Genomic DNA, 23,809 nt, shown 5'->3' with positions numbered 1-23,809 from the left:
AACATTGGCAACAACGCCCGATTCGAGAGGAGGCCATCAGGCCACGGACTGTTTGCCAACGGTGGCTGAACCCCTGGCAGCGGCCCGCATTGCTGGCACTGCCAGCAGTTGGGTCACGTCATTAGGCATTGCTCCCAGTTCGGCCGGGGCAGTAGTCGCCAACCACACTGGACTCAGCAACCACAACCCACTGCTGGAGCTCGTCCACGGATGGACGGAGCATGAGTTCCTGCACTGGCTGGAGTCTGACGAGATAAGTGCTTGTGACAGTGACGAGACAGTGTCACCCGGTACCAGAGGAGGGAGGTCACGAGTGCGGCGCCGGAGGTCGTATTGCCGGGTAGACTTGGCTTTCTGCTGTGCATCAGCAGCTTGAAATGCGTCATGGTTGACAGCATCAGGCAGAAGTTGCGATGGCAGCTGAGGGAGCGGGGTTTTGACTTTGCGTCCCATCAGCAATTCGGCAGGACTATACCGACAGTGCGGCAGGGCATTAGCTCTATAGGCAAGTAGAGCATCATACAACTGCCTCGTGGTGGCATTCTTCTTGAGCATGTCCTTGACTGTACGGACCATGCGCTCGGCTTCTCCATTACTCTGCGGGTAATGTGGACTGCTGGTGACGTGCTGGAAATTGAGTTGACGGCTTAACGTGCGGAACTCCTCCGAAGCAAATTGCGGGCCATTGTCAGAGCGAACAACATCAGGAACACCATGGCGGCTGAAAAGCGAGTGAAGTGTGTCCACGAGTTTATTAGCGGTGGTAGACGACATGGTGATGACCTCAGGGTAGCGAGAGTAGTAATCGACCACAACCAACCAGTTGGTGCGAGTTTGCTGGAAGAAATCCACACCAATCGTGTGCCAGGGCCGTTCAGGAGTGGCGGTGGCCATGAGCGGCAAAACTGGCTGAAGACGATGCTCTGCGCACTGGGGGCAGTTGGCAACCAACTTAGAGATTGCTGTTGCGAGGCCTGGCCACCAAACAGAACCGGCAGCGCGCAGTTTGCATCGTACTTCGCCTTGATGATCGGCGTGGATCAGCGCTAACATATCACTGTGCAATGCTGGCGGAATTTATATGCGCTGACCTCGTAGGATGATGCCCGAGGTGATGGTGAGCTCATGTCGTAGCGGCCAGAATACTCTTATGCCTGGTGAGAGTGTCTTGGATGAGGCAGGCAATCCATCGGTGTTGAGCGTTAGCAGCTGCTGACACACTGAATCGGCAGCTTGTGCTTCGCCAATCGAAGCCAGTGATGCGTGCAGCTGCTCGACTGCGGAAAGCGTGACCTGAGCATATGCTTCCGCGTCTTCCTGGAGCTCAGTGTCGGCAGCTGGGCGACTGGCGGAACACAGTTCTGGAGCCCGTGACAAGGCGTCGGCGGAATACAGATATTTGCCAGGCACATGAATAACATCGTAGGCAAACCTGGCCATGCGCAGCCGAAAGCGTAGGATTCGAGCTGGCAGGGAGTACAGCAGCTTCGTATTGAAGAGTGGGACCAACGGCTTGTGGTCCGTCTCGATGCTGAATACCGGCAAACCAAGAAGGTAGTGAGAGAAGCGCTCGCAACCCCATGTTAGTGCGAGAGCCTCCTTCTCGATCTGTGCATAATTCAGCTCGGCCGATGACAGTGAACGAGAGGCACATGCGACCGGCTGCCAGTCGGCTGCTGGCGAGCGGCGTTGGAAGAGAACAGCTCCAATGCCGTAGGCAGACGCATCGGCAGAGACCTTCATATCATAGCGGGTAGAATACGGGAGTAGCGCTAGGGCTTGTGAGAGCTCTGTGACGATGCCTTCAAATGCACTCTGTTGGGGTGAGTCCCAGACCCAAGACGATTTCTTGGACAGAAGCACGCGCAATGGTTCAGTCAACTCTGCGACCCGTGGCGAAAACTTGCCTAGTTGGTTGACCATGCCGAGGAAGCGACGGAGTGATGACACACACTTAGGTACTGGAAAGTTCACGAGCCCAGAAACCTTTCCAGGGTCCGGCGTGATGAGGCCATTTTGGATACGGACACCGAGGAACGAGAGAGAATCCGTGGAGAACTGGCACTTGCGCGTGTTCAGAGTCATGCCAGCATCTGAGATCCGTTGCAGGGCAATGCGGAGACGTTCGTCATGCTCGGCCTGGTCCGTACCACCAACTAGAGCCTCGTCTATCATGCTGGCCACGCCGGGTACTTCCTGAAGAATGGTACTCATGCGGCGCTGAAACACTTCTGGCGCGGACGAAATACCAAACGGCAGTTTAGTAAAAGCAAACCGGCCGAATGGCGAGATGAATGTTGTCAGGGACTGGGATGCTTCACTGAGTGGGATTTGCCAAAACCCAGAGTTGGCATCTAACTTGGTGAACACTGTGGAACCCTCCAGTTGGGCCAGCGTTTCGTCGACGGTCGGGAGTTGATGTAATTCCCGACGGATGAAAGCGTTGAGAGGCTTATAATCCACACAGATGCGCACGGACTTATCCGGTTTCGGCATTACAACCATGGCATGGCACCAGTCAGTGGGACCAGAGACGGGCTTAATTATTCCCATAGACTCCATGCGCTGTAGCTCTTGGTGTACCTTGGCCCTCAGTGGCAGAGATACATTGCGCGGTGAGTATATACTAGTAGGACGGGCATTGTCGGTCAGAGCAATGTGATATTCATCTGCCATGCTCCCTAGGCCGGTAAATAGATGCGGAAACGAGCAGAACCCAATCAGGCATAGTGCTAGAGAGATCATCCGGGAGACGATTTGAAGATTGCTCATTAGAGGACTCCTGCGGCACCACAGGGGGGTGAACGGAGGAGTCAGACGAAACTGGCAGCATTGGTGCTGTGTCAGGATCGGTTTGTGGCTGCGTGGGTTCGGATGTGTCAAAGAGACGCTTCACCAGTCCTAGGCGTTCAGACTCCCGGCAACTGAGAAGGCTGTGGCGCAGGCCCTGTGCAACGTAAACTGGCGCTGTCACTGGTGGCTGGCCGGGGCGCGTGAGCGTGGCTGAAAACTGACCGAGCGTTCTTAGCTGGTCATTCGTAGCGCTGAACAATCCACTATGGCACAGTGTTAACGGTGGTCGAACCGTCATGCACTCGTAGATTGCACTGGAAATTACTGTGACCTCCGCGCCAGTGTCCACTTTGAAGCGGATCGAGGAGTCATTGACGTTCACATCCACGTACCATGCTTTGGCTGAGGATGAAACGGCACCCAGGAACAGAGGAGTCGCGTCCAAAGCAGACAGCGTAGAGGCAGACACCGAAGCAGGCAGTGTACACTCTGGTGGCTCATCCAACTGGTCGCACTGGTCAACCTTGCTTGTGCGGCGCTTAGTGGTACGACATACTTTGGCATAATGGCCTGTTTTGGCGCATGCAGAGCACGACTTCTCCCTGGCTGGACATATCGAACGTGCATGATGTGGACCACCACAGAAGTCACAGGTACGGGCTGGTTGGGCAGATCGGGGTTTGCCATACCCAAAAGAAACTGCGGAGACGCCTTGGGCTGGTGAAGGGCGAGCACTGACGTAGGTACCCACTAGCTTGGCTGTGTCCAAGGCAGATTTATCCTCGTGCTCCAACACAAAGGTACGTGCGTCCTGTGACAATGTAGCGATTAGCTGCTCTCGTACCAGAACGTCGCGTACAGCAGCGACATCGCCAGCATTCTCAGCAGCCATCCATTTATTGAAAATATCGGTCAGACACGTAGCCAGATCCACGTACGAGGTACTCTCACCTAGAGTGTCGGAACGAAACTTTTTCCTATAGTGCTTCGCATCGACATGGAACCGGCGAAGCACGGCAGTACGGACGAGAGCAAAGTCCAGTTTGCTGACATCGCGTTGTATGCTGCCAAAGCCTTGCCAGTGAGGTGAAGAGCTATGGCTAGCGTGAAGCGATTTGGTGCGATACCATGACCAGTGAGGACACGGTCGGCTATGGTGAACCAGGCGTCAGCATTGTCTGAATCGTTCAGGGAACGAAAATTCGGCAGCGGTGGCGTGCGCGCCGGAGCCTGCGCTGGTGCTGCTTGAACCAGGCCCGAGACCGTTGCCGTGATCTGCTGCAGAAGCTGCTCAGTGGAGGCAGACTGGGCGGCGGTGTTTAGTTCATGGGCTTGCTGTTGTTGCTGCAGAGTCGTCAACAGTTGAGCCATTACGTCGGAAGTTGAAAGCTCAGAGCTAGTAGCGGAGGCCGCGTCCGAGCTCTGCACCTTGGGCATTGTCTTGGGAATACGGTAGTGCATACACAACACCTTCCAGCCCGGGTCCAGCTAATTTAGGCGCACGCCTCAACCAGTCTGTCTGTTTGGGCCGGAACCGCCACCTTTCCGTTTTCATAGTCCGTTTTTGTTCTCTCCGAAACTGTGCTCATTAGAGGTCTTACTGTACATCCTCAGTTTTGTTTTTGGTTACCTTGCCTCCCCCTCCCATGTGTAGTCCGTCCTCTGAAAACAAATCAATGAACTTACCCTTACCCATGTGAAGTGAGATGCCCGAAGGGCAGGGATGATGAGGGAGGGAGTAGCTCGATGGGCAGTGATGATGAGGGAGGGAGAAGCCCGATAGGCAGTGATGATGAGGGAGGGAGAAGCCCGATAGGCAGTGATGATGAGGGAGGGAGACGCCCGATGGGCAGTGATGATGAGGGAGGGAGACGCCCGATGGGCAGGGATGATGAGGGAGGGAGACGCTCGACGGGCTGTCATGTTGACAATGGTTGTCTCAGCTTGCCTGTATGCATGACGGTATGAGGCGTTAAACTGCGTTAACAAGGCCAGGGTCGGACGGTGCAGCGGTTGTTACCCCTGGTCCCCTACTCAATTCTAACAGCGCACATTGTACACAACCAGCATCTTACGAAGAGGAGATAAACAAGATTGTGCAAGAGTGTGCAACTCCGGATCTCTCATGCACAATCTGCAGATACCCCGTCCCACGGCAGAATTTTTTGTTGATGTAACCTTTTCCGGAAAAAAGGCGCATTTTGCCGCAGAGCAGTGTGAGAGCACGTGCTGGGCACCGACCTTGTAATGTAAAGCCCGGCCAAGTGCACGAGGTAAAACTTTCCAAAAGACTCGCAGCGCGTGCGTCGTAGAAAAGATTACGTCAACAAAAAATTCCGCCGTGGGCAAACGCATTCAGGAGTTGCACACTCTTGTTTATCTAATCTTGATATTACACAGAGGAGGGTCAGACCCCTGCAAAGTGCACCAGGTAGAGGAGTCTGGAAACCAACGATACATGGACAGAACACCGACAAAACTCACAGAAGCAACACACAGTCTCTACATACCTGATCCCCTGTGTGTCATTTTCTTGTCCCTGGGTGGGTGGGTGCGTGCGTTCGTCGTTTTGCATGTGCCTTGTTCAGCGTCTTCCCCCTTCTGGACGGAACTAGCATCCATACAGAATCCAGTCGTTCAGCACCTGGTCGACGTTCTACCGTTCGTCCTGCTGAGTGACGCGGCACCATCTACTGGCAGGGCATATCTGCAAGCATTCGGTTGCTGGTGTACGTGAGCTTCTGGGGCCGGATTCGCCCCTTTCCCAGCTCACGCAGTACACGTGTAGTTATACTGAGCGAGTTTGATCCAACAAGCCGCTATGTTTGCCCCTGTCTGACAAGGCTGCGTGGCTCTGTGTTGGTTGCATCGTAGGGCTGGTCACCCAGATCCGATCGCGGAACCAGTCATCATGTAACTGCAAGTCGCCGCTCGCGGTATCTGTGCTCGTCCTGTCTCCCGTCTGTGTGGGAGTGACTGTCAAGTGAATGCTGTACATGCGCAGTGCTAGTTTGGTCTGGGAATGAGAGTCATGTGTGATTCGTCCGTGGTCTGGTTGTCTTGGTCTTGGTCATGTGTTCTGTACGTATTGGTCCCTGATTGGTCGTCCTGATTTGTCGTCGGTTTATTACTGCTTGTTCTTTGTTGTTTTCTTTGAGTCTTTTCCCGGGAGGCTTTCCCGTCGTCGTTTTGTCCTCACCAAGTTTGGCTCTCTCCTCCTGCGCCCTCATCATTTCTTGGTATAAGATAAGTATTGAACATACAATCAAGAGTTTGCGTTGTTGTGTGGCGGATGGCGCAACCGGGCAAGGTTGTGGAGTGGCTTCAAGATTCGTGATGCGCACTGCAGCCATGTACACATGAATTTTCCGTAGTTTCGCCGGTTGCGGGAAGTGTGCTGCGAAGCAGCTGAGCATTATGTCTGTAGCCGGCAGGGGCGTCTATCTCCACTACGCGCATAATTGCATAAATTACCTTTTCCAAGTGGTGTATGTTCGCCATGCTGTCAGGGCGATTGCCGTGGCTGCCAGGTTGGCAACCTTCCGCATCAGTCCAGGAGTGAGAAGGGGATTGTAGTGTCTGGGGCTTGCCATGCCGATGGCGCCAGCTGATGGAATGCTTGCAGCTTGAAACGAGACAGAGCATCGGCGATCGGCTAACCTGTTATTGATATACAATAAGTGCCGTGCAAATGTTCTGCTTGGTGCGACGATGCTTGACGCAAAGGAGAGTTCCCAAGAAGTGGTCGAGTGTGCGTTGTGTGGGCTGGAGTGTATGCCGTACGGCAGCAAAAGTAAAATTTTCCTTGCCACTGAATACACGTTTAACTCATTGGATTTCTTTGTATTCTGTATCTCGTTATTGTTATCTTTTCCGCTAGTCCTCTCGCTTAGGATGAGCTTTCTTTTTATGGCAGTTTGAATGCTGTATACCTGCTTTTATGCAGGTTGATGCAAACGTGAACAAGCAAAATAATAATAGCAATAATAATTTGAAACTCGGATGTTGAGCCATAAATAAATGTAGAAAGGAAAAGGACATATGGATACGAGTTAAGAGTAACTCTCCATCACTGTAACTAGATTATACTGTCCGAAAATGCAATAGCTAGGCACAAAACTGACAAGAGTACTGAGACATTCGACGTCCTGACACCTAGCTTCAACACATCTCTGTAGCGCTAACCGACAGCCTTCCAACTTGGAAGGTTCAAGGTTATGGAAAGACCAAAGAGGGGGGGGGGGGGGGTGAATGTGTGAGCCTGCGAATCACGAATCTCGAGCCGTGCTAGTAGTGCTCAGTTGCCACATGTTATGGCATGGTCCTGAGTTCCTCATGTTAGCTTGGAGTTTTACCGCCCACCCGTCCTTGGGTCCTGTACGTTCTTGCTTGTTTTGTCCGCTGTTTTCGGGTTTTCCATGGCATGTCGCATGCTGTGTTTCTGTCCCGAGGGGCTCAGCGTTTTTTTGTATGATTGCTTTCTTGCACTTGCTTATCTTTGGCTTTTTGGCTGTGACTCACAGTGGGGCAGGTCCCATTTTAGTAGAAGAGTTTTTTGGCGGCAAGGCGAGTTTTCCGCCAGCAGGGTGTAGCGGTCATGGCTGGAAATTTAGGGAGTCGGATTTTCAGGTGCTACCCTGCTGCCCAGTCACCCACACCGTGCCATTGCTCTGCCCGTGTCTTGCACTGACATCTCTCTTGCTGGCCGGCTTGCTCTATATTACTTTCTTGGCTTTTTTTGCTAGCGTGTGGCTGCGAGTGTGAAATACGGTACACGGAGTGAATTCTCTGGTAGACCACTACCCACGTACATTCTCTGGTAGACCACTACCCAAGTACATTCTCGGGTAGACCACTACTCGTGAGTACATTCTCCGGCACGTTCTCTGTGAGTACATGCTCTGGTAGACCACTACCCAAGTACATTCTCGGGTAGACCACTACTCGTGAGTACATTCTCGGGTAGACCACTACCCCATGTACAAACCGTTTGCTATCTGAGTGAAACCAAAATTAGTTAATATGCCTCCTCAAGCTCGGCTTACGAAGGATATGCCCCTTGTGTGTTCCAGATTGTAGTCATGGTCATGTTGTGTGAGCTTTTCAAAGCTTGAAAATTCATTGTCTCACTATCCCGGTCCGTGGAACATCAGACATTCGTTGGTAACCTTGTGTGTGGTAAAGTTAGCCACCATGGCATGTGACTAGTAGGAAATGAATGATGATGAGTACCAGCGCTGCAGCGCTACCGTGGTCTCTCCCGAGATGTTGGAGAAGGCATCCAGGTAACAGAGAAGATGATCAGAGACGCGGAGAAGCTTCGTGACATACGACATCCCGTTAATCGACCTGCCACTTGGAACGGTTTCAGGGGTGATGAGTTGAGCGATGGCGACCCAGACTGACACTCTACTCCCACTAATCGATCCTGTAGGTATTGTGGATATGTCGATTGAATGTGTTGAAGTGTTTCTCTTCCAAAAGAACAATTTTGTTGAGCTCATAAACTCTTTGAAAACTTGATGAAAAGGAATGTCAAAAAGTCACGAAGTTTTTCTTTCCGAAGGAAGTAGTAGGGTATCCATTTTTTCTCATGAGAACCCGATCGGGTGGTTGAAGTACAGTGTTTTTGCAACGGTGCATGTAAATAGCATGGCTACATCTACATGCTGCTGTACAATTTCTATGTAGCGCAAGTGCACACTCACAGTACAAACTGTGTCAAAAATACCCGAAAGGGTACCCGCGCTACCCGGATAAAATACTCGGACCCGTTACCCGACAAAACCCCTACCCGTTGCAGCCCTAAACTAATGCACCGCAAAAAGTCGTTGAAATTAATTGCAAGTTGTACATAGTTTGGGAGGTTAAAATTGCTATGGTGCGACACTGGCAAAGCATCATTCATTTGGGGGAGGGAGGAGATACTTTTGACTTACCATGATTGTCATGGGAATTCTCTTATGATAAGACCGAACGTGAAAGTATGACTCTGGCACTTGTTCCAAGAGATCCGGTCTAGTCACAGGTTCAGTTGGAGTGCCGATATTCACGGTTTGTCGGACTTGTTCCACATCGTCATCTTCACATGCTCTCACCAGGTCTGGATGAGGTGCATCGGTTGAGTAGTTGTGATCACCGCACTCAGCCAGATCAGGTGGTTGATACTTGTCCTTACTCTCCTCTTCAGATGCTGTTTCCATGGCTACAGTACAAACATAAGCACATGGAAAAGCAATGTCTACCTGTACATGGTAAGATTGCATGGTGTAAAAGGTAAATACTGGGATTGCATGGTGTGTAGGTAAATACTGGGATTGCATGGTGTATAGGTAAATACTGGGATTGCATGGTGTGTAGGCAAATACTGGGATTGCATGGTGTGCGGGTAAATACTGGGATTGCATGGTGTATAGGTAAATATTGGGATTGCATGGTGTATAGGTAAATACTGGGATTGCATGGTGTGTAGATAAAAACTGGGATTGCATGGTGTATAGGTAAATACTGGGATTGCATGGTGTGTAGGTAAATATTGGGATTGCATGGTGTATAGGTAAATACTGGGATTGCATGGTGTATAGGTAAATATTGGGATTGCATGGTGTATAGGTAAATACTGGGATTGCATGGTGTGTAGGTAAATACTGGGATTGAATGGTGTATAGGTAAATACTGGGATTGCATGGTGTGCATGGTGTGTAAGTAAATACTGGGATTGCATGGTATATAGGTAAATACTGGGATTGCAAGGTGTGTAGGTAAATACTGGGATTGCATGGTGTGTAGGTAAATACTGGGATTGCATGGTGTGTAGGTAAATACTGGGATTGCATGTTGTATAGGTAAATACTGGGATTGCATGGTGTGTAGGCAAATACTGGGATTGCATGGTGTGTAGGTAAATACTGGGATTGCATGGTGTGTAGGTAAATACTGGGATTGCATGGTGTGTGGGTAAATACTGGGATTGCATGGTGTGTAGGTAAAAACTGGGATTGCATGGTGTATAGGTAATTACTGGGATTGCATGGTGTGTAGGCAAATACTGGGATTGCATGGTGTGTAGGTAAATATTGGGATTGCATGGTGTATAGGTAAATACTGGGATTGCATGTTGTATAGGTAAATATTGAGATTGCATGGTGTGTAGGTAAATATTGGGATTGCATGGTGTGTAGGTAAACACTGGGATTGAATGGTGTATAGGTAAATACTGGGATTGCATGGTGTGCAGGTAAATACTGGGATTGCATGGCATATAGGTAAATACTGGGATTGCATGGTGTGTAGGTAAATACTGGGATTGCATGGTGTATAGGTAAATACTGGGATTGCTTGGTGTATAGGTAAATACTGGGATTGCATGGTGTAAAGGTAAATACTGGGATTGCATGGTGTGTAGGTAAATACTGGGATTGCATGGCATATAGGTAAATACTGGGATTGCATGGTGTGTAGGTAAATACTGGGATTGCATGGTGTATAGGTAAATACTGGGATTGCATGGTGTATAGGTAAATACTGGGATTGCATGGTGTAAAGGTAAATACCGGGATTGCATGGTGTGTAGGTAAATACTGGGACAGGAAACGCAGCATCTTCTTCTGCTAAACATGTATCTGTCAACATGACATCTTTGAAAACTAATGAATCACTTGTTGGCGAAGCCATCATGTGTTGGACCTAGGTCGCAAGGTTGGACTGATCTACAACAAAGCAAGCCAGCCTCTAATAGTCATACAGCAGTGATGATATAGAACTGTAAAGTGTGCTCAGCGCTGGCAGACCTAGATAACTGCTTTCTGGTACACGAACTTGACTGGGGATAGGTTTCAGTAAGTCTGTTATGTGCATTACACAACATAGTACCACTATAATTATGAAGGAAATGAGTGCGAAGTGGATTCTAAGCATTGTGTTGTGCACACACATACCTAGTACATCACACATACCTAGTACATCACACATACCTAGTACATCACACATACCTAGTACATCACATATACCTAGTACATCACACATACCTAGTACATCACACATACCTAGTACATCACACATACCTAGTACATCACACATACCTAGTACATCACACATACCTAGTACATCACACATACCTAGTACATCACACATACCTAGTACATCACACATACCTAGTACATCACACATACCCACACACCTTGGCACTTGCAGACATGCAGGCTGGTGTAGAACTACCTAGTGATGTTAGTTGTAATGACATTCCCCAAACTGTCTTTGTCTAGGCAAGTGTGCATGTGGATGTATGATGTTGTAGTCAGGAGTTATTTTGCCAGGCGTCTTGTTTATCTCTTTGGCAGGGTACTGCTGCGAGGGCTCTAGCAACAAGGGAAAACGGTCGCAGACCAGTGCAGTGCAATGGCGAACCACTCTCATGCAATGTTTTGTGCTTAATCTTTCACAATCCAGAAGATCTACTCTTGGCTTCGTCCGGTGGTGCTAGTTTCTCAATATGGCAGCCCACACTGCTTCATCTCTGTAACCATCTCCGATCTCCTGCCTGCTCATTTTCTCAGAGTCGGTGATGATTTTTGGATTTTGCAGATGTTGATGCGCCGGATTGTGGCACAGGCCAACATGTTTATCTGTGGGTCTTCGACTATCGACAACATAGTCGAGAAACTCTTGTCTCAGGGTGCAGCCACTCGCAGCAAATAAATTCTCAGTCGGATGAAGCTCAGTAGATCTACCGAAGACGGCTTCTCAAATAAGCAAGAGTGCACTCATATTTTTTTGGAGCGAAAATCATGGAAAACACAAACTTCGCGCGAACATTTGCAGAAATATTCGCAAGCCTAGACGCGAAAATCCATGCGAACGTTTGCTCCCACTCCCGAGGCAGTACCTCTTATCCGAGTTCCACTGCCTCTCATATGGAGCCGTACAAATGAATATGTCCGACTTTCTCTAACCGAACGCCAATACAAGCAGTGGACTCTGCAATAACCCTTGAAATCAAGTCCCACAGTTGTGTTCCTCCATAAACTAAAGCAATCATTTCACTCACCAGTGCCACCAGGTTGTTGTGATTGGTGGCCGGAGCTCTCATCCTTGCTGGACTCTTGCTCCATTGGTAACAATAGCCTTCACCAATGTTGTCACCAAACGGAAACCTGAAACACAGCAACACACACTGGAATAAGCTGCCAGAAGAAATCCGCTGTCTGACATCCGCTGGCCGATTTACTGTTGCTGTGTGTAGACACAATCTGAATCACAAGTATTCTGTGCAAAGTATACCGAAATTTTGCAACTAGCTACTACTGTTCCTGTTGGTATTATTTTTATTTTTCACTTTATCATGTCCCTTCCTCCCCCTTTCGTATCAGCCACCTTCACTTCATTTCCCCAGGAGCCTTCCCTTGATAGGAATCCATTTGGTTCTGGAGAATCCTTGAAAAATATAATAATAATCAATATTATTATGTAATATCAATACAATCACGTTTACACTGTGGTAAACTACCATGTATAGCCACACCCACACATTACCAACTACCATGTATAGCCACACCCACACATTACCAACTACCATGTATAGCCACACCCACACATTACCAACTACCATGTATAGCCACACCCACACATTACCAACTACCATGTATAGCCACACCCACACATTGCCAACTACCATGTATAGCCACACCCACACATTACCAACTACCATGTATAGCCACACCCACACATCACCAACTACCATGTATAGCCACACCCACACATTACCAACTACCATGTATAGCCACACCCACACATTACCAACTACCATGTATAGCCACACCCACACATTACCAACTACCATGTATAGCCACACCCACACATTACCAACTACCATGTATAGCCACACCCACACATTACCAACTACCATGTATAGCCACACCCACACATTACCAACTACCATGTATAGCCACACCCACACATTACCAACTACCATGTATAGCCACACCCACACATCACCAACTGCCATGTATAGCCACACCCACACATTACCAACTACCATGTATAGCCACACCCACACATTACCAACTACCATGTATAGCCACACCCACACATTACCAACTACCATGTATAGCCACACCCACACATTACCAACTACCATGTATAGCCACACCCACACATTACCAACTACCATGTATAGCCACACCCACACATTACCAACTACCATGTATAGCCACACCCACACATTACCAACTACCATGTATAGCCACACCCACACATCACCAACTACCATGTATAGCCACACCCACACATTACCAACTACCATGTATAGCCACACCCACACATTACCAACTACCATGTATAGCCACACCCACACATTACCAACTACCATGTATAGCCACACCCACACATCACCAACTACCATGTATAGCCACACCCACACATTACCAGCTACCATGTATAGCCACACCCAGACATTACCAACTACCATGTATAGCCACACCCAGACATTACCAACTACCATGTATAGCCACACCCACACATTACCAACTACCATGTATAGCCACACCCACACATTACCAACTACAGTCAGTATCGCCTATAAGGTTGGCGGCTATAGTGATATACCGGATATAGTGATCAATTTCTCAAATTCATTTTCATTTGCCATAACTAAGTATACACAGTTACCGCGTATAGTAATAATCGTCTATAGTAATATATCGCCTATAGTGATCAAATTCTTATTTCAAAAGACCTTTGTTACATTATTTTTGCATCGGTTATAGTGATTGATGTAAAATCAAGCGATGTTAGAGGAGAACAGGGTGTTGCTTCTTCGTGAAGAACTTGTCCAGTGAGTGTTGTTTGGTGAGTTTTGCTCGTACAAGTTGCCAAAATATGCCTCCATCGTGAGGAAATGCTGATTTTGTGTGTCAGGAGCTACAGCCAGGTACATGACATTGTACATGTATGTAGTGCGTATGTGCACGGCGCGCTGAGTCGTTTGACACCCCACTCGCATACATTGCATGCAGTATCGGTCATAGTATTATATCGCTTATAGTGATAAAATGCTCAAAATCAAACACCAACGCTATAGGCGATACTGACTGTACCATGTATAGCCACACCCACACATTACCAACTACCATGTATAGCCACACCCACACATTACCAACTACCATGTATAGCCACACCCACACATTACCAACTACCATGTATAGCCACACCCACACATTACCAACTACCATGTATAGCCACACCCACACATTACCAACTACCATGTATAGCCACACCCACACATTACCAACTACCATGTATAGCCACACCCATACATTACCAACTACGATGTATAGCCATACCCACACATTGCCAACTACCATGTGTAGCCACACCCACACATTACCAACTACCATGTATAGCCATACCCACACATTGCCAATTACCATGTATAGCCACACCCACACATTACCAACTACCATGTATAGCCACACCCACACATTACCAACTACCATGTATAGCCACACCCACACATTACCAACTACCATGTATAGCCACACCCACACATTACCAACTACCATGTATAGCCACACCCACACATTACCAACTACGATGTATAGCCATACCCACACATTGCCAACTACCATGTGTAGCCACACCCACACATTGCCAACTACCAACACCTCTACACACTTTTACATATTCAACGGTCGCATCGAGAGAGCTTGCTAGCTCAAGGCCCTACGCTATGCTTTTTTGGTTAGCTCACCATGCATGTTATTAGAACTGATGTTAATGTTTTTATCCATTGATTGGCTACATCAAACTTTCTCTTTGCAGTCGAGGGTAATACTACACCGTCTGCCACCTTGATGATCTAGGCAAAATGTTATAAGTTTTTCATTTCTCCTATTGTATTTTCAAGAAATAACCTAGGATTCGAACACGCACTATCGCCCTGCATGCATTCCCCGATACACTTCGCATACATACTCATTCTTCCAAGTTGATTCACGTTATGATCTTACATTTCAAAGCCCTATTTGAATACTGTTGCCATGGCCAGCTGTCTTTGATGGTATGGTACAGGACAGGTACGGGATAGCGCCAGGCATGCCGACGGCACAAACAAACAAACACAGAACGAGAGAGCTTGGAAGCTCAGGGCCCTACGCTATGTTTTTATGCTTTTTTGCCTAGCTCATTGTACATGTTATTGGAACTGATGGAAATGTTTTTTTTCCGTTGATTGGCCACATCATTGTATTGCAAAAACGTTTCAATCAGTTTGAATATGAGTTATTATTACAGGGTGCCACAGAGCTCTCGGCCATTGTAGAAAATGTTGAGTCACCTCCATCATTACACTGCGCTCTTTAGCTGACTAGACTCTCCTGCACACAACCATCACCATTGCGAGGACACTTCCGTAGACGATATTGATAAAATCCTTCAGACAGCAATTTCGCTAATACATAGCTCATCAGTGAAGGTAGATGTTGAATGATTAGAAAATATAAACCAAACTGCTACTATATAGGGGGTTTCCACATACAAAACTGGCATAGCTGAGGTGATAACGCGGGAAAAGGAAAGTGTGAAGTACTGTTGACGCGCATTGGACATGCATGCAGCGTCGAAAATTCGGCGCGGAAAATCAATCACTATTCAATGCAGAAATAACGTGCCAGAATCAGAGTGCTATGTAGCTAGTGAGAGTCTGTGTACTAGTATTGCAGTTGTCCGAGCGCCATGAAGGTCTGCGAACACACCTCACGACCCGCCGACGTCGACAGCCACATCAGCCCCTGGGGCATGACACTGTACTTCTCGCCCGTCGCGCCAAGACGCTTGGCAGTCACTAGGCTTCATGCCACCGATATTGTCCGCAAGCTACCGTCGTCGTGTCGTTGTGCCCATCACCCACTGCCGCGGACACCCTGGGAGGCCCCGCGGCATTCGCCCAGTATATCATCGTCAGAGCTGTGTCGACGGTACAACAACGCTGGTAGAAACAAACAGTTGGTCGTATGGTATTGCGTCCTCAGGATTGTCCCTTGACTCGTCTTGTCCCTCTTCTTGCTCTGACGCTAACGGCGCACCTATCATATTATTACAGAGGGACAAGACAAGTTCCTTTTCCCGCGTTATTACCTCAGCTATGCCAGTTTTGTATGTGGAAACCCCCTATATAATAGCAGTTTGGTCCATATTTTCTAATCATTCAACATCTAACTTCACTGATGAGCTATGTATTAGCGAAACAGCTGTCTGAAGGATTTTATCAATATCGTCTACAGAAGTGTCCTCGCAATGGTGATGGTTGTGTGCAGGAAGGTCTAGTCGGCTAAAGAGCGCAGTGTAATGATGGAGGTGACTCAACATTTTGAATATGATTTAGGCAAAAGTATTTGCAGAATTTTTTGCGGGTTGTTTTATTTCTCTAATTTCATCCACTTTTGGTTTGCTCCTTCTTTTCTTTTTATCTCTTTCAAATTTTGGCCAATGAGAAATTTTGGCCGGTGAGAAACCAAACTTTTCGCCGTCATTAAACTTTGGCCGATTGGAGTTTTCAAAAAGAAATCAATCGGTATTTTTTGCTCTAACATGCATCCATTGCTCAATCATGCATCATTTGCCTCTATGACAAACTTTGGCATGCGATTTACTTTGGCCGGTTGGTGCCAAGCGGCGAAATCAGCGAAATTAAATCGCCAGCGAAAATTAGTTGATTTTAATACAGACATTGGATTTTCTGGCCTTTTGTAGTCATACATTGACCTGTTGAGCCAATGAGGTAAAATTATATTCCATACATTACGATACAATACAATAATACAAAAATACGTATCCTGTGCGACCACAAAAGAGGCTGCAGATTTCGTTTTTCTGCGCGTCGACGGGATGTCTGTCCTGACGTTTCCTGGGACCGGCGCTGACTCTGCCGATCACGGGCGTTCTGGAGTCGACGGGATGTCTGTCCTGACGTTCCCTGGGACCGGCGCTGACTCTGCCGATCACGGCCGTTCTGGACTGTCCTGACGTTTCCGGGGACCGGCGCTGACTCTGCCGATCACGGGCATTCTGGAGTCGACGGGATCTCTCTTCCGACGTTTCCTGTGACCGGCGCTTATTTTGGAGACGACGGGATCTCTCTTCCAAAGTATGTTTTTGCTGACGCATCCTATCACCTATTCGGCAACTAACGTCCATTCTAATTTCATTTCCTCCTCGTCTCCCTATTTCTTTCCAAATCTCCCTGTACATCAGGGAGTTGTATACATACTACGACGAATATTGTGGCCCGCTGTTTGTACGGGACGGTACGGGACAGATACGGGAGCCAGCAAATATTGTAGCCAGCTGTTATGTACAATCTTGTATGAGCGTAGACCCGACGTAGTCACAGATACAGGACAGATACATGACAGATACGGGATAGCTCCAGGCGTGACACAAACACACAAACAAACAAACAAACAAATACCAAATTAAAGCTGTGTGGACCCTGGCTAGCGCCAGACGCTACTGGAGTAACGTCTTCTTCATAGCTACGGGAATTAAAGCTGTGTGTACCCTGGCTAGCCCCAGACGTTACTGAAGTAACGTCTTTTGCATAGGTCCGGGAATAAAAGAGGGTTTATCATCTGACAACCGCTCTATTTAGTTGCTATTCACTCTTTAGATGAAAATTCTTTTATTAATGATGTCGAAAAATAATTGACGTTTCGGGCCAGTCACCCATCATCAGAACAATGTACAAGGAGCGAACCTGGACTTTTATAACAAAATCAAGCGAGAGCGTACGTAAAACACACACAATAGCCGTATGCAATTGAGTGTCAGAATTTGCATGTACAACCGACAAGGAGAAGTGCGCTGCTTTTGGATGCATACTCACTCTTTCAGCAAAACCCCTTTTATTCCCGTAGCTATGCAAAAGACGTTACTTCAGTGACGTATAGCGCTAGCCAGGGTCCACACAGCTTTAATTCCCTGTGTGTTTGTTTGTTTGTGCCGTCGGCATGCCTTGCGCTATCCCGTACCTGTTCCGTACCGTACTATCAAGGTGTGTTTTTTGTTTGTTTGTGCCATCGGCATGCCTGCCGCTATCCCATACCTGTCCCGTACCACGCCATCAAGGTGTGTGTTTGTTTGTTTGTGTTGGCGCTATCTCGTACCTGCCCCGTAAAGTAACATCAAAGACAGCTGGCCACAACATTCAAACAGGGCTTTGAAATGCAAGATCATAACGTGAAGCAACTTAGAAGAATGAGTATGTACAAGTATGCGAAGTGTATAAGGGGAATGCATGTAGGGCGATAGTGCGGGTTCAAATCCTGGGTTATGTCTTTAAAAAAGAAATAGGAGAAATGAATTTTTTTAACATCCGTATGCTTTTTTTGCCTAGGTCATCAAGGTGGTAGACGGTGTCGTATTGCCCTCGATTGCAAAGAGAAAGTTTATTTCTTTCGCTCAGGGCCCTGCGCTTTGCTTTTTTGCCTAGCTCATCATGAATGTTTTGCAATACAATGATGTAGCCGATCAGTTCGTTGTGGTATGGTTAGGAATTGTAGCCATTAATTTGTTTCTGGTTTTAGAGTTTGGATCGGAGCAGTCGTTCTCCAATTCAATTCGATCCTATCCGCCATGGTCCATGTAAAACACTACTGTCTAACTGGAAAGTCTAACAAACAAAAATGTTTAACGGTTTTGTAATTTTGGCATGATTACGTGCAGAAAGTTTAACGATGGCTACCTGCCCTCCCCCCCCCCCCCCCCTCTGTTTGCGCATCTTCACACAGACATCTAGCGATAATGTATTTTTCAAATAACGAAACACAATTGGTCGTTAAAACGTAAGACTTTGTGACTCGTTAGACTTTCCGGTTTTACAGTAGTTATAAACACAAGTTCTGGGAGCAAACGTCTCTCTGTCCCATAAGCTGCCACATACCAACTAAATACAATACCATGCACTTCACGCGAGCTGACTTGCACGCTGTGGCCCTTTTCACGAACCCAGACAAAGGGTTTGAAGAAGGGCTGAGGCTTCCTGCAGCTTCATCTGTGAAAAGAATTCGGGTGGACACACCCATTCCCATAGCGCTGAACATCACATCCGAACCAGTTCCGTTATTTTAAAAAAAACGGAACTATAAAAAATTAACGGAACTGGTTCGGATGTGATGTGCAACGCTATGAGAATGGGTGTGTCCACCCGAATTATTTTGCCAGACAAAGGGATTGGTCTATTATAACGCATGTACAAAGTCACTAGAGTACACCCGCAGCAGAGATGAAGGCGACAGCGCCACACATCAATACGGTGTTGTACGGTATAAGGATGTCATATAGCATGTCCTACAACAGTACGATGAAATTGTGGGAGAAACCAGCGACCGCTTGGGAACGATCAACATTACAACAGTGATATTGTGAGTGATAGTCAGGCCAAGTTTCTGAACATCAGTAGCGAGTGCTATCCCCAGCATTATTTTAGCATTATGAAAGCATAGACAGGATGCGTATTACAGGAGACCCAAGTTGCTGAAGACCAGTAGTCATTTGCTGACAACGTAAAGAATAACTAAATCCGTAGCCTCTTTTGCCGTCGGAAAGGATGCGTAACATAGGAGACTATAAAGTTATGTAATGGGCTCCACAGGTAATCATGCATTTGGCCGTCAGCAACAGTTAAGCACAAGAACACTATCAAGGCAAGGACATTATTGTATTACAGTTGAACATCGATTATCCGCACATCGACTATCCGACCATTCGATTATCCGTAACAGTTTTTTTGGGCGCACGTGCCGTAGAGTACGCACTGTGCATGTAGTGAGCCATTCAAAAATACGAAAATTTTGAAAAGTAAAAAGTAAAAAGGTCCTGCGGCTAGTAATAACCACTGAAAGTGTGTGAGTGACAGTTTTTTCTTATCCGGAACATTTGCCTTATCTGAACGCCGCCTGACAGTTGTCTGCCCAGAGGTGGTCGGATAATCGATGTTCAACTGTATTGTGTTGTATCGTATTGTATGGAATATATTTTACCTCATTGGCTTGACAGGTCAATGTATTAACTAGCTGCCACAAATCAGGCGCGGGATTACAGCAAAGTCCACCCCAAGCCCAATATGCGAGTAAATTCCACCATCAATGCCATTCCACTCTCATCTATCACAGAAAGCTCTTCTCGAGGCGATTCAAACGTCAGCCAACTACGTCATTATCATGTGCTCAGTCGATCAAAGAGCACACGAATAGGGATTTCCCCCTAAAATGATGAAGAAATCAATCAAAGTATTTCAATAACCTACGAGGAGACAATAGTCGTAAAATGGCAATGAACGAGAGAGCTTGGATGCGCGGGGCCCTACGCTATGCTTTTTTTGCCTTGATGACCTAGACAAAAAAAGCATACGGATATTATAAACTCATATAAATTTTTCCTTTTTTTTAAAGACATAACCTGGGATTCGAACCCGCACTATCGCCGTGCATGCATCCCCCGATACACTTCGCGCACAAACTAATTCTTCCAAGTTGCTTCACGTTATCATCTTGCATTTGAAAGCCCTATTTGAATATGCATTGTGGCCAGCCGTCTTTGATAGCACGGTATGGTACGGGACAGGTACGGGACAGATACGGGACAGGTACGGGACAGATACGGGACAGGTACGGGACAGGTACGGGGCAGGTACGGGATAGGTACGGTCGAGGGTAATACGACACCGTCTACCGCCTTGATGACCTAGGCAAAAAAGCATAGAGATGTTATAAATTTTTCAATTTTCCTATTTTTTTAGCATAAGGCCACACCAAGTTAATTCTATGTTTCGCTTCGGATATTTTCTGGAAAAGGCACGCGGGCGGAAAAAAACAAAAACAGAAGAAAAAACAAAACTCCATTCTATGTGTACTGAGCCACGTTGCACACAGAATACCACTACTAAACTGTCACTTCTATCCAAAACGACAACAAGTCGTCACAGGACAGCTGGCAGACTGGGCTGGAGCCATACAGAGATTTCATGGATGGCTCCTCCTGCATTTTGACATGAGTCGAGTGGGATCCCGCTCCATCACAAACGTGGAAAATCTCGAAGTCCTGGACACCTGGAATCTCTGCTCGCTTGGTGAGCAGGCCCTAGGCCTACCGCACGGCTTGGAAAAATAGAAATTTTCATCTCTCGCACCTTCTACTTACCATCGCCTGGAATGCAAGATTATCGAAAAGCTGATAACCTCTGATCTGCCATACTGGCTAGAGAATGTTCGCCAGAACAGCCATCGATTGGCTCGTCTAGGTTCTTTTTTTTTCTTGTAAAGGATTCGAATAGGTACGCGGGCGGGTGACGCGAAACATAGAGATAACTTGGTGTGGCCTAACCTGGGATTAGAACCCGCACTATCGCCCTACATGCATTCCCCCATACACTTCGCATCCATACTCATTCTACCAAGTTGGATCTTGCGTTTGAAACCCCTATTTGAATAATGCGCCCAGCTGTATGTGGCCAGCTGTGTTTGATGGTACGGTACGGTACGGGACAGACACGGGATAGCGCCGGGCGTGACACAAACACACAAACACCAAATTGAAGCTGTGTGGACCCTGGCTAGCGCCAGACGTTACTGAAGTTACGTCTTCTGCATAGCTACGGGAATAAAACTAATAATTGTGCACTCATGAGTAGGGGTGCGCGGATTATGCTCGCACGCAACCGATATTATGCTTTCGGGCAATTCCCGCGGAACTTCGAAAGTATTCTCCCAAAACATTGAAACAATTCTCCAGAATTCCCCCCCCCCCCCCCCAAAAAAGACCCCCAGCACGAACCGTGCCTTGCACATGCTCTTTAGTATGCAAAATAGACTGTCAGGCACGTGATCACTGCATGCAGGATCTGATGTACTAGATGTAGTAGATGTACATGACTGATTGTACACAGCTACTATGTCCAGTGTCCGGCTATTGCTGCATGACTGTACATGTACGTGCGGCCATGGATGCCCGCTTCTTCTCTGGCACATCAAAATTGACAGAATTCCACCAAAACTCTTCTGAAGATCAATGGATCTGACAAAAGATCGATAGAATTCCCCTAAAATTCCCAACATTTTCTCGACGATAGTATTCCCAAATTATTCCGGGAATAATCCGCGCACCCCTACTCATGAGCCATAGCCATGTACAGTCGAATGTCACTCATCCGGTCGCCAGTTATCTGAGCACGTCAGTTATCCGACAAGTCCGGGAGTGGTAATTTTATGACACTCAACAGTAAAATTCTAAAAAATAAAAAATGAACTTTTGTTTTTGTTTTTTGTATATTATACGGTGAAATATGCATTTACTTGAAGTAGATGTGGTCAAGTATGCAAAATGTATGTGTACATGGAATATGCATCAATATATTTGGGTATTGTGTACATAAATTAGTGAAATTCAGCCTTATATGCACATAAAAATGATATCAGTTATCCAACATATTCAGTTATCCAACATGCCTGATTCCCGAAGTGGTCGGATAAGTGACATTCGACTGTACATGTAACATTTTGTTTTTTCTGGTCAATGGTCAACGGTTCCGATTGGAAGGAGTCCTTTCTTTGGAATTTGACGAAATTATTCATCGACTAATTTTCTCTGCTTGCAAAGCACACGGATTGAGAGTGAGTAGGTACTGCAGCAGCCGAAAAACCTTCGCGTTTGAATTGCTGTTGCTGCGCTTCACTACGAACAATGCATTACCATGTGGACAAATGTGAGCACACAACACGGAGTACTGTACATCAGCAGAAGCCTTTTCCAATAAATCGTTACGTGTTAGGACTGCTGTACTACTAGAACTCAGCGCACACCTTCAGTGAAATGTTGGGGACTGAATGGGAGATGCTTACCTGACTTCAAGCCAGGGAGAAGCACCTGCTCCCGATAACGGCCGGGTGGTTCCTGTCCGCGTCCGCTATTCTGGTAACGTTGATCCGGACGATTGGTAGTCAAACAAACCTAAACGCCACCTGCCGATGGGCAGGTAAAGAACGAAAGCGCTTCACTTCCGCAACCAGATTGCGACGGAGCGTCACTCAAACTCCCAGAAAATAACAATGTGAAGGGCCGCAAGCAGAACACGCATCCGCCCAGAACACCCACAGACGGCAACGAGCAAGAAAAAAACGATTCCGCATTCAACTGAAGCACAGACGGTGCAGCAGTCCAAGATCCTCTCTACACGTTCGCTGCACGATCCAGCGGCCAGAGCTCTGTGGCTTCATTCATCTGTCTGATCTGGCAAAAGTTGTAGATTTACGCGTAGATTATGTATATGACTGTACAACATGACATCAGATTCTACTGCCTGCTCCACACTACAAAAGTACAGTGCTACTCGTGTACATCCATATGTAGGTCTACATAATCATTGCGGGCCGATCTTTCTGCTGACCCTCTCACACCAACTCCGAAATGAAGCCGACAGTCTGTGTCGCCAGAGCAGAGGCGGACTAGCTGTTCAAGTGTCATCACATGCAACAGTGCTAGTGAGCGATGTCGCCTGTACTAAAGATTATGTAGACCATACAATAGGCCTGTTTGTTCACCCACGTACACGTCACGTGGTACACAGCCGGGCTAGATCGTATGCAAGGCAGGGCAGAGGAAATGAGATCCTTTTTTTACAGGCAGTAGCTACCAGTGAGTAGTAAAATACGTACATGTATTTTACTACTCCCTGGTAGTAGTAGCTACAGCCAACGCTAAGGCAAAGGCATGAAAAGGCTGGCATCCACAGCAGCACTCTACAGAACACATCATCATCATGCATGTACTGTCGTGGACATGGAAATCCGGTCGCACGTCTAGCGGCCCCAGGGCGCTGGCCATGCAGCCATTGCATGCATTATTACGCGCTGCTGCTGGTCGCATCGTATCAACATGTGCGCTGCATGCAACGACGACGTTCTGTACGCGCTGAGGGCGCCGGCCCTGGTCAATCGACTGGATTTCCATGTCCGCGACAGTATATTGT

At 47.3% G+C, this 23,809-nt stretch overlaps 1 protein-coding gene across 1 annotated transcript in view; it reads right to left on the bottom strand.

Annotated features, from left to right (window-relative positions):
* The window catches only part of LOC135829118 (uncharacterized), a 68,639-nt gene extending 45,621 nt beyond the window's left edge, over positions 1-23,018 (bottom strand). The window contains exons 1-3 of the mRNA XM_065341524.1: positions 22,683-23,018; positions 11,840-11,945; positions 8,733-8,998 (exon numbers count right to left, since the gene is read on the bottom strand). Coding sequence (XP_065197596.1) covers positions 8,733-8,998; positions 11,840-11,903 — 330 coding nt within the window. The 5' untranslated portion in view covers positions 11,904-11,945; positions 22,683-23,018. The remainder of the gene's footprint in view (positions 1-8,732; positions 8,999-11,839; positions 11,946-22,682) is intronic.
* Positions 23,019-23,809: the final 791 nt, after the last annotated feature.

The sequence above is a fragment of the Sycon ciliatum genome, chromosome 13 (assembly GCF_964019385.1).
Source record: "Sycon ciliatum chromosome 13, ocSycCili1.1, whole genome shotgun sequence".
NCBI lineage: Eukaryota > Metazoa > Porifera > Calcarea > Leucosolenida > Sycettidae > Sycon > Sycon ciliatum.
This window is presented reverse-complemented; position numbering and strand designations above follow the sequence as displayed.